General features: G+C 36.6%; 1 protein-coding gene across 1 annotated transcript in view; it reads right to left on the bottom strand.

Moving 5' to 3' along the window:
- LOC150084222 (mannose-P-dolichol utilization defect 1 protein homolog) overlaps nt 1-13,016 on the bottom strand; it is a 353,408-nt gene that overhangs the window by 165,488 nt on the left and 174,904 nt on the right. The window contains exon 4 of the mRNA XM_090375110.1: nt 5,334-5,538. Coding sequence (XP_090231236.1) covers nt 5,334-5,538 — 205 coding nt within the window. The remainder of the gene's footprint in view (nt 1-5,333; nt 5,539-13,016) is intronic.

Raw genomic sequence — 13,016 nt, 5'->3', positions numbered from 1 at the left:
CCGTATGATATTTTCCAAAAATTTCTGGAGAGTATCACACGGAAGTGTTCTATGTATCATATTGAGGTAAACTTCTCTTATTCTTTTACAAAAAAAATATTTATTTATTTTTTTTTTAATTTGCCGTTACTGCACAGGTAAGTAGCTTGCAGTCCGAGATGAAAGTCTTTCAAAGCCTTTCACAGTATAGAGCGTGTAAACCTAGTTTTGCGAAGGGCTTCGCATGTGAAGAGGATGGAGTGTCAGATATCTGTGTATCACAATGCTTTTGACAACTGTTTTGTCTCCTTGGACCAGATAGTAACAATATTTTTGCTATTTTAATTCAATGATATTTTTAACTGAAGGGCCTTTTATATTTACTCCACATCGATAAATTGCATGAACCTCAAGAAACGGTTACATAAATGAAATAAAACGAAAAACTTTGCTCAACAAATGGATGAATGCGAATGTTGAAGCAACAGTAATGACTTTTCCACTTTTTTTTTTTTTTTATTATTATGGTAAACGGATTGCCGATAAGAAGATGAAGAAATTTAAATCTCAAATTTAAATAATTTTTCAGAAGATATTTCCACTCTTGAAAGTTTAAACGTAGAATATGCTACGCATTCAGAATTCTAGAAGAGTTTTCCCATGACGGTAATCCTATTTCTGGTAAGAAGATCTGAAACAAGTTTTAATCACTCGTCTATAACTTTAAAGTCACACACATGGATACGGTATGATAGAAAAAGTGGGGAAAGTTTAGGCAAACTTGCCTTTCTACAAAGTAAGTATTCATTCAGTTTAAAATTATATATATATTTTTAGCAGGAAATTTTCCCATCTATAATAAATAAATAAACAAAAACATTCGAAGTACGATTGTCTCTAGTAATTCATTAACATTTCTTTGTTCTTTCTTTTTGTTTGATTTTTTTCTACCGGAACTGGGAACGTAGGAGAGAAAAAATACATTTAAGCGTGTAAGTCAATATATTCCAATCCAATCAATGCTAATAATGTATTATACCATGTTAATTATGGTAATGTGCCTCGTTATACTGATACTAAGCTTCAGTACAATCAAAAGCATTGGTTCCAACGAAGTAAAATTAAGACAACTTATACTCAAAAGAAATAGTACGCAAGCAATATCCCTCTATCTTTCTTTGCTTTTGACAGTCATTCAAGTTTAATGATTGCCATACTGCCATTGCTTGCTTAGATATTGACACATGGGTCAATTCAGGCAGGATTAATATCACAATTATAGGGCGGTAACACAAGCTTTATGGGGACGAGCATTATCGTTTATAAAAGATTAATTTTCTCTAAAGCATTTGACCTCAAGTTGACTACAATACCACTCTCATAACTGTATTTCTAAAGCTCGCCCACGACTGAAAAATCGTTGAGTATAAGAATATTCACCTTTAAGATTATATATTTTTCATTTCTTTGGATTAAAGAAGAAAGTTCAACTGATACGTCATCTTTTCTCGGACAGAAAAGTGACAATTAAGAAGACAAAGCGGAGTCTGGTACAGGTTTTCCTGCAAGGCGTAGAATTTCTACCACTAATAATTTTGGGTTAAGTCGAACAACGATGGTCCAAAATGAGTAACCCCATGGCTGTCAAGTACAGGCTTTATAAAAATGGCCACAGTATCAGAATACATGGGGAAGCTCCGCACTGATTCAATCGCTCTATTTCAGTTTGTGAATAATTTACTTCTGAAAGGGTAAGAAGTAAGTTTAGCTGTGGTAATGCAATATAATGCGATGTATGAGCTGGCTTAGCTAGAATTCTATGAACTTGGCTTTCCCTGTTTTGCATTAATGGAATCGTGAATTCATGTAGCGGAGTCAAATTTAAATCCCTATCTCTCTTGGCAGGAGTAGGTCTACTAATCAGGAGAACTCGTGTTTTGGAAAATAACACTGCTGTAGATCAGGCTCTTGTGATCTGGAGATGAGGATCTTGAAATGTTTTGGAATTCAGCTGCAAATGCAGGTATGGAAGATGTGCTGTGTGACGGAACAGAATGAATGAATTCGTTTCGGTAGAAGTGGGAAAGGATGTGGTATTCTGTATCTGAAGTCACGTGAGTGTCCACTCCCATATTCACATGATCGACGTCTTCGGTTTCCATTTGACATTCTCTGGCAGTTCATTGTGCTGTCAGCAGTGTCATGATTGTCTCAGGCAGCTCCTTGTTCTGGTTCTTGATACTACAGAACTCTAGCTCCTTGGGCAGGCAGTTCTCTCCTTGTGGTACAAAGGAGAGAACTGCCTGCTAGCTAGGAGGCGGTGGATGACACTAAACTTTTCCACAGGAAAATATTACTGCATTTACCACAAAGATTTTCCTTATCTATTCAAAAGACGAACCTTGACCAAACTCAAATTTGCTTATAAGCTTTTAAAAAACAAAATCACAAAACATCACAAAATCTTAAATACAGGATGCGTAGAAAATATTACTTACCCCATTTTCTTCACTGCACTTCGATTACACACACCTCTCTCTCTCTCTTTCTCTCTCTCTCTTCAACCAAATACAGGGCTGATTAGGGTAAAATCAAACTACGGTAAAATACGGTAAAATTTAATTCTGCAGTAAAACTTAGAACTACATCCTTTCTTAAATTACCCAAACTTCATTCCCACTGTAAAACTTGAACTTAGCAACTCGAATTTATCTTTAATTCTGATATAATTAAAATAATCAACTTTTCTGCCATATTTTAATCATTATCTATACCCTTTAAATAATTTCTTGTTTCTGTATTTATATACAGATGTATATAAGTATATTCTTTATGTATGTATATCATTCTTTATATGCATTGTTGTTTAATTCATCTTTTATAATATTATACATATATATTGGTATTGGTGCGCTTTTATAATTGGCCATTGCGCGTTCGTCTATGCGTAGTGGTCAAAACATCAATGACAAGACACACAAATGAATGAATAAAAATTCTTTTCATTGCGTTCTGATTCGGTACATGCCTCGTAGATAGGAGTGAAAAGTATTTAAACTTTGCTTATCTCAGTAACGATGCAGACAAGTTGCCGGCATCCAATGACCATATCGCTAAGATAGCTCGAAATCGCAGCAACACTGGTTTGCAGTTTCACTAAACATTCCGACATAAAAGTTGACCTTGGAGGCATTAAATAATCGTTCTTCGTCTAAAATTTTAAGGTCGATTTATAGGCCTAGTACAAAATCCTGGAATGACTGAATGAATGACTTGAATTAATATTATGTTTACAATTCATCACATATATTTTTACACAAATTTATATTGTTGATCACCACTTAAAACCCGAAAATTCATTCTTCTTCATCAGGAATCGGGAAGCACCGAGGTTCTTGGTAGCCAAAAATTCTTAGAGATCAGGTGGTTACCGAAAACGTTTTCCAACACTACTTGTTCTCTTGCTATATATGCTGTTGCTTCATCTTGCTGCAGCCGGCAGGAACTTTCATTCTCATTAAATGAGGAAATGAATTGTGTGATAAATTCAGCTAACTGTCTGCAGTTACGGTTCCCTAAAGGAGAGACGGTCAAATAACTGGAATTTTCTTCAGAGTGTAATGATATCTGCTGTTTTGGCTATTAACATTGCTTAGATGGAACCAGCTTTCTTTGTGAGGAAAGGAGGTTAAAAAAAAAAAAGCCCAAAAACGTCATTTTGAATAAGCTACTGAAACTGTTAACAGCACTGTAATCACTGCTGTATTCCTGCTTGCATACCAGCTTCCCCACCTATTACTCGTTTGTTAGATAGGTCTGGGTCACATCCGATGAACGGAGAAATTCATAAACCACGTGAGTAGTTATTAAGTGAATTTTTTTTATTGTAAAAATTTATTCATTAAGTAAGTTAAACTCTCACACAACTGAACTATTTAATAATTGGCAACACTTCTGCATTCCATACTGAATACCGTCATGAGGAAAAATTTGGCAGCAGCTACTAACCGGACAGGGCAGAAAAAAGATCTTTCCTGATTACGCCTAATAACAGGATCCAATATGCAATCCAGAAACGTTACCAATTAAGTAGTTCGATTGCATGGGAGTTTTAACTTACTTAACGTAATATTTTTTACACAATAAAACTCACATTGTTTAATTAATATTATCCAACCCAAAACCCTTTTTAAATGTTGTTCACTAATAATTAATTCAATATGAACAACCACGTAATGTCCTTCTCTCAACAGATATGAATTCCTTAAAGGAATTGATAATAAAATTACAAGTACTGTACGTTCTCATGCCTGGATTAACACAATACGCATGTAGGGAAGGCCATATTTACGTAACAAATTATTAATCGCATTGTACAATAATTACACTTAAGATTTATAGTAATTCAATAATGTTCATTATTTTAATGAATAGGTTTAAGAAAATACTTCAGTATTCCTATATACAAGGCCAAATTTAAGTAGATGAAGTAAGACAGTTGCTCCAGGGCCTATGGTCTCGTGGGGGGAAGAGGGAAACAATGCAATTACCCACTACCTAAATCCAGCATTACTTATATATCAGTTTGAACAAAAATGGTATCACCAATTACAATGTAACTTCGAAACGGCAAGGACGTTAACTGAAGCCTGATTATAATTTTTTAACAACATTAAGCGAGTTCTCAGTGGTTCCTTAAATCATGTTAATAAAAGGAAGTAAAAGCCTGGTTGTTATGGTGATACACGAAAATAAAATTTTTAATTATTATGCAGTGTGAATGTATGTGAAAGGGAAAATCATTTGGTATTATTTTTACTTCCTCTGGCATCTACATATAATACAACTCTATTCTTTTAGAGTTATATAGGCTACATAATATGGATTTTATTTTGCTTTATTTAGACATATTGGTAGAAATCACTGCACTAGCATTTTTGAAAACTAGTGTATTAAATGACCGACTTTTCATTTATGCTTTTTAAAGGAAGAAATTACCCTCTACAATAACCTTTAAAAGATGGTAGTAGTAGTAGTAGTAGTATGATAAAACTGACACTTATAACACGCTGAATTTTAGTGATTACTGGAAAGGATAAAGGCCAGGGATAAAGTAATAGACAAGAAAATGCAAAGATCTTATGATTGGTCACAAATTTTAGACCTCGTCAGTATAATTCGTCATGCCAAGTGATGTCAAACGTTACAACTTTTTTTTTTTTTTAATTCCTTTGATAACAACACATGATGAGAAATAAGATGGGGGAAAAAGAAAAAAGAGAACTAGATTTCAGTAACCAATACAGCAACCCCCCTCCTTTCCCCCCCCCCCTAGACATACACGAATAACTTACCTTTCCAGTCACAACGACAGGAAGGTTAGCCGCCTGCAGGCTCCATAGAACTGATAACGGCGTCAACCCACCAATCAGTACATAAAGTAGACACACGTAAGCAGTGACAAAAGTTGCAGCTTGCTTTGCTCGACCACTGTAGTAAAGAACCAGGAACCCAATCATAGCTGTCTCTAGCATAAGGAAAACGGATTCGCCCCACGAACTAAAGAAGAAAGAATTTACAAAAATAAAAAATATATATATACCGATCCAAACGAATAGTAATCATTAAAGGTATGAAAATAAAAGTATGAAAGTATCCACAATTAATGCAATTAACTTCTAAATATATTCTAAACATAACTATACCTGAAAATATTATGAAAGAGTTAACATTCACTGTAAAGGAATTGTTAATAATTAAACGAATTAGTAGAGTTTCGTGCTAGAAGATACATTTCACATCAAAGCAGCGAAGAAAAAGATTCAGTCATCTCACCCCAGCCATAATTAATAGCGAATCTAATTCGTTTTCTGTAAGACGCGAACTGCACTGCTGGCAACTAGGTGGCAGCACCGGACAGGTGCAAAAAAAAACAACAATGCAACTTGCAGAATAAGGTATTAGAATTTACTGCAGCAGCATTCAGAAAGATTAAAGAGTTGTTTACAGTTCAAGAAGGATAATTAATAGGCCTATTGTGCTGCGAATACCCACTGCTGCTGTGTTACTGTAGGCCATCAAAGCATTCAATGAGGCTTATAATGATCTGAAGGGAAAAAAGCTCACTTTCAACCAGAAAAACTACAGTCAGGTAGGGATTAAAAAAGAGGAGGGGAGAAAAAAAACAGGACCAGAGTTCCGTGTCCTCCATTAAGTGTTTGGCCCGAGTGGCGCCTTCAAGATGAACAAGGGGGAGGGGGGAGGGGGCGGAATGGAGCGGAGAAGAAAGAGAGGAAATAATCTTGAAAAAGCACTTGATAATGTTTGGAAAACTACATATGCATTTAGGAAACAGATTACTTGCTTAAAATCCAACTCAGGGAGGTATTTTTAGCATTTCCTCTTAATAGTACAGCCAATTACACTTATCCCTACTTTAGGGTTTAGAAAACAGATAAAAATTATTTTCTTATGATTATTTAAATAATAGAATTTAATATCACCATGATCTCACACTGCGCATAAGCGACTGGGATACATGAGGAATTTTAATTTAAATCTGCGATTAGGGAGGAAAAAAAAAAAAAAAAAAAGTCTTTAGAAGAATGACGCCTTCAATGGCCCGATTAAATTAAACATGTCATTTTTTCATTATTTTTTATTAAAAATTTAAACCACGCTGAATGAAACCAATGAAAGCAAAACCGTAGTATTATATTACTGAGATTTTTGCCTTCTATTTCGAAAAGAAGGGCGGTGAAACAGGCTCGCCTGCCAAATAAGCCCATAGCCCGATTTATGCAGCCAGGAGAGTTTCCGGCCATTCTTTAAAATAATAATTATTAAAAAAATAGCACTTCAATATATATAATATAAGAATGCTTTAAAGAATAAGGTAGAACTTATTTGCCGGGCCGTCCTTAATAGCGAAATGTCGCACGAATCAAGGTCATATGCAATGTTCCTTTAATTCTTGTTACAGAACACCGTATACCCTTGTGGTAATTAAATCAAAATGGCTCCTCCACTAGAAACACGGACAAAAGAAGTGCCCAGCTATCCGATTTCTGTATGCCATATAGCCAAACCAAGGAAATTCATCGGCAACAGCAGGCTGTGTATGGTCCAACACTCATGTCCAGGAAACAAATCTGTTTTTGGTGAAATCAGACACTCCATACTACTCTCTGCACAGGAAGTGGTTACGGATGAGGCGTGTTTATCCATCTCTCACACAGTTCCAACTTTACCTATTCTGACTTTCATCTGTTTGGGTATTTGGAAAAAGCCTATATATACCGCAAGAACCTATTCGATGAAGTTAAACGATGGTATTTGTAAAAAACCGTCTAGCAAGAACCTATTCGATGAAGTTAAACGATGCATTTAAATTTCAACTTCTGGATGCATTCAAATGTTAGCATGGCAGAATGAGAAGAACTGTCCCTCTGAAGAACAATTCCTGCAGCTATGCAACTCAGCCGTTTCGACCGAAATACTGGCTAAAATTCAATTAACCCTTCTGAATAACTTTAACAGTATGTTGAAATATTACTGTTCTGACCATATACCATGCCGATATTCATCTGCTGCACTTGAGGGATTACTTTTAAACAGTTCAAGTCACTTCAGACCAGCGGTACGCTGGCAAACGAAATCGGTCTGTTAAAAAAATTATCTATAAATATTAATAATCTGTAGTAAATTTATTTGTATTAATAATGCATCCAGGTTAATTCTTCAGTCGTCATCAGTATTAGACAAGTATCATCTGAGAAATATATTTAGGAAACAATACATTTTATAAGAAAAAATATAACAGGGTGAAAATATTCTTCGATAAAACTACAAGGGGACCGTCAACAAAAATAAGGTTGAATACCACTGCTTTGGTCAGTAAAAACTAAATTTACACCTTGCTGTTGAACAGCAACTAAAAGCCAAAAGAGCGGCTGTAATTTTGAAAGGCGACTGTTAAACGCTAAATACTGCGAACGTTACATCAGAAACTACAAGAACATATTAAAGCATGCAGTAATAAGAGTTTGTGATGTTAAGTACATAATGTATACTTAAATAAAAATGAAGCTTCGTGTTATTTTATTGGCTCATCTTAGTATTACGTACTTTGTGACAGTGCAGCGGTTTCGTCACTTGTCTGGAGCAGTGTGGGTTCGAATTTTGTCGACAACTGGAGGAATTTCTAAAGGATTCTTCATTCGAGGATGTAGTTAGCCGATCTCAGGCAGGAGTAGCAATTTCTCTAGTCATTCTGGGTTTTTCAGCTGGCATTACATGCAAATCGGCCAGTCAAAACACACTTGTACAGACATAATAACGATACACAATGCACAATACGGTCTAAGTCGTTGATGAGACTTAAACTTAAAAACTTTCTATTTGATACGCCAGATGCATTTTAATAGTAGTTTTATGAATCACAGCGGAAGAAACATTAAAACCGAACACCGTGCACAGAGCTTAAAGCATTAAGGTATTTTGTCTTCAGATTTTCCAGACAGACATGAAGTTCTCCACTAAATCTAGAAGGCAGCAAAGGAGTGTCCATGATTTATCGAACATCTGTTTGTAGAGACAGGGAAGTCGTAATCCCACTGTATAAGGAAATGGTGAAATCGTATCTAAAAAGAAAAAATACATTGGGCTTCTAAGATGAGGTCCAAAAACGGGGGAAGTACTTGGCAAAAGGAGAAAATATGAGGAAATTCTTCGAATATGTGAGACAGGGAGGTTTCATACTAAGTTGAATAGTTACAAAACAAAATTAATAGGAGGAAAAAAAAAAAAAAAACAGTAGAAAAGCCTATCGTAACCACTTTACACCTGCTTCATGTATCACTTCGTCATACGAAAAATAGTTCAATGGTATTAATAGAATTTGATATTATATAAATTTGTATATATAAATCATAGTGGAAGAATGGCAAGATAAACAATAAACTTTTTTCCCCTATTCATTTTGGTTTATATCTGTCTGTAGGTAAAAGGGAGGTCGTTCTCGTGACTGATAACTTTCTCCTTGGCCTCGGAAAGAATTCAGTGTTTTTAAACATGGATGATAACGTGTCAGGTTCGCCATCAACATCACAATCTAAAGAGTCTCTGTTTTTCAAAAATAAACATGGGAAACCGTTAAAAAATAGTGTTATGCAAAATATTATGAATGTATATTCAAAACTTTGAGAAGAAATATCCAAGGAGATCATCAACTTCGTTGCTATTAAAATTAACAAAATGTTAAAAAGGGAGTTAAATTACAAGTTTTATTTTTTTTATTTCGTACTGATCGAAGGTTACAAGTGATACTTAGCATTAATAAATATATACTTATACATATTTTTAAATTTCCATTGGCAACAAAAAAACAAAGCTGCGATATGCTAAGGATGGGAGCGAGGAGTATTAATACATTATGCTATTTGTTGAGTTAGGAGACCCTGACCTTTCTTATGGTGTCAACTTAGTTTGAAACAGAGTAGAGAGGATGCGATTGAGATTATAAAGCTCCCGTGGGAGGGAGAGTAAAATGAATAAAAGTGAAATTTCACGGTTATAAACGATACTAAAACAACGCACTATAAATTCAAATTACAAAAGTTTTAGACTGGATTACAGGAAATTTTCTTTTAGCCAGCGATCCTTATTACTAGAACTATTACTAAGTTACTTCCATGGGCAGTTGAAGTTGACAATTGTGAGAAAATTCAAAAGGTCAGATAGCTGGATTAACACATACGTAAAGAGTGAAAACATAAGTTTTTTTTTTTTTGGTTGGTATAAAAATAAAAAAGCCTAAGGGCTTCCTTGCGCCAATATGACTGTTACTAATAGCAGATAAGCATACTGCACAGTGAACTGGATTCTAAAACAAAAAAAGGAATTGTAAAGACCATTAATCAAGCTAATGTTTCAGATGAGAAATTTTAGTTTTCTGTATGAAAATTAATTTGCGATTTTTGACTTACTTCAGATTTAGATCTACCAGCTTTAAAAACTGGTAGATCTAAACCTGAAACCAGTGAATAGACATGCTACCATGATATAAATAAAATAAATTTTCTGTTTATACTCCGGGACGACCAAACGGTCAGGAGTTCACAAGATAGACAGAATACAAGAAACAGCACCGTATTCAGCAATCACGGACTTGAACCCCGGTCACTCAAGGCACGTGTACTTATGCACCCGCGCGCCTGACCACTAGGCTACGGCGGCCTTATAATTATACCATGTGGGTATAAGGTATAAGGTATGTTAGTGTCTAACGGCTCCTGGGATTTCTCCCATCTCCGCGGGTGTACATTGTATCGGGGCCAGAGATTTGAAGTGTGTGGGGGTCATGTGCTGTGTATTGTGTTGTGCCCTTTGTTCCTCCGGTCTATTAGCCGCCGAGCCCCTAGTGGGACCCGACGTTACCACACCATGCCACGGGGAGGCTGACCGGGTGTACCGCTGTAGCTAGAGTACTCTGGCGGGTCCTGCCACCTACTTTCCTGGGATTTCAGTGGCTAGGACCAGATTTAAGAATGAGATGATCGCTGTTTCTTGAGCAACGGTTGTAATTTTAACAGAGCGTAGGGTTGTTCGCTGATAACTTGTTCTAGGGCCAAATAGGTCGGGCAGTAATTTTGATGTTTTTAGATTTAGACCTGTGGGGGCATGAGTGTGTGTGTATATAAAAATATATATACACACACATCCACACACAAATATATATATATATATATATATAAACTAAAAAAAAAAAAAAAAAAACGTTGTGCAAGAGAAAAGTAAGGGAGGAAGGCAAAAAGACTGGAGGGTAGGAAACAGAAGAAAGGGGCCAATAGAGAAGATGGCCCCTGATGACAGTGTGGCATGCCCAACGCCTCACCAGAGAGAAGAGTGGGGTGGCGGGTGGACGAAAACCACCTCCCCACAAAAAAAAAAAAATAAATAAAAATAAAAAATAATAATAATAAATAAAAAAAAAAAAAAAAAAAAAATCATTCTGTAAGAGAAAAATAGGGGGGGGGGGAGTAAAGAACGGATGGCAGGAAACAGAAGAAAGCCGGAAAAAAAAAAAAAAAAAAAAAATGAGAGAGAGATATACCCCGCAAGTTCAGGGTAGGTACAGCTAGCACGGCCAGTCAGTTGCAGCCGACAACTTGCTGGAAATCCAGCAGTGTGAGTGCTGCTATGGTGGATGGGTCATGTTCAGTAAGGTCTAGTTCAGGTGCCGTCATTGGGACTCCATTTGGTGAGTCTTTGTCGCATCCAGACTGAAGGCTGGTCCAGTAGTCCATCAGAACGAACAGTGGGGGTGGTCAAAACCGGGAGTCCAAGATTAATGGTCAAGTCCAGGGATCGATGCTAGGCCTCTTCTTGATGAGATGTGTCACGTCTGGTCGAGAAAAGTTTGTCCAGGAATCAATGATGAGGAATTTGTCAAAGTATGTGTGGACCCTGTCTTTGATTGCACTGCTGGTCAAGGCTTGTGCAAGTTGGTCCAAGGCATTAGCATTCATGGCTCAATGATGAATAGCAACAATTGGCAGTCATGGTTGTTATGACCTATTGATTCGGATACTAAGGTGGTGGTAGTGCTTTCTGCCTGGTAAATAAGTCCATTGCAAATTGAGTCAGAGCTCGGTAAGTTTCTTCATTCTGTAGGGTGAGGTGTTCTTGATTTTGGTAGTTGAAGCGTAGTTTTGTTATTAGGATCCTCCTGAAGTCCTCGTAGATTTCACAGCTGTGGGCAAGGTGCTCCCACGTCTGATCCTCTCCTCTGTTAGTTAACAATTCTAAATGAAATATGCTTTCGCCGAAACAAGCGAAGCATATCAAAAACTGAGAATGCTTTCGCCATGCTCTCATATTCTGAACGCCATTTAACGATATGAAAAAGAATGACCAGAAGTGAAAGAAAAAAAAAAGCGTATATATGGGAACAAAAAACATTCAGGAAATAGAAATACCAATTGGATGATATAAGCTAATGAAAATTCTATTATTTAACAGTTATACGTAATACAAAATTCAAGCAATTTAAAATATCCCCTAAGCTTTGGAATAATCAGCATTTTTTTTTTTAATATACGTCTATCTTCATCAATCACAGGGAAAAATATCTCTGTTAGGAATGTCGCAACACCATTTCCAAACATGAACAATATAGACTTTAGCGTTATCATTACTGCCGATACCTGATCCGATTCTCATTGAAGAAACCTGTCAAATGTCAAGAAAACTGCAATGCAAAGAATGCAACCTAACATCTTCTTTAGACCAAATTTTCGTGGCTCGGTAACCAGAGGAAAAGGGAAGAGAAGGAAAAAAGAAGTCGATTTTGTGGAAGACATGACAACAAAAATGTTATAGCTATGTGTCCAAGGAATAGAAACCATTATGGTTTCCCAAAATGCTATAGATGGAGCAATTAAATATTCATAATCCCGGTGATTGTATGGCCTCTACAGACTAACCCTGGCAGGGCCTATAATTAGTGTCGACATCAATTACCTGCATACAGGACCTTGCCGTCTTAGCCACGGCCAACTGAAGTGTGTCATCCATCAAAAGGGGGAGAGGGGGGAAGGTGAATTCTATGCCACGCTACAGTATCAGGTTGACAAGCGCACGGCCTTTATGACCCGTGGCTTCTTCCTCTAAGTTAATGTGTGTTCTCTTCGAAGGTGGCGCTCTGTTCCATGGAGCGGGCAATAATACGCGTCCACGGTTGTCAACGCAGGAGAACGAACCGTCAACAATTTGTGAGGGCAAAGATATGAAAGGCTACTACCTATAATAAAAGGCCAGATGAAAGCGGGCTGGCCATCAATTCGCCTTCTTTGTTTGTCTACCAAACTTTTCTCGAATTCGGTCCCAAATGCATGACGAGCTAGTGACGTTAAATGATGACTAACACAAGGGCTATGTATTGCAACTAGAGAACAATAGCATATAAGACGGCTTTACACGGAAAATAGCAATCAAGCTGCCTGTTGTTACTACCGATGCTTTATCTAACTCATAAG

The sequence above is a fragment of the Mastigoproctus giganteus genome, chromosome 6, assembly GCF_048544385.1.
Source record: "Mastigoproctus giganteus isolate SK-2022 chromosome 6, ASM4854438v1, whole genome shotgun sequence".
NCBI classification, from domain to species: domain Eukaryota; kingdom Metazoa; phylum Arthropoda; class Arachnida; order Uropygi; family Thelyphonidae; genus Mastigoproctus; species Mastigoproctus giganteus.
Note: the sequence above shows the minus strand (reverse complement) of the source record. Positions and strands in the feature narration are given on the sequence as shown.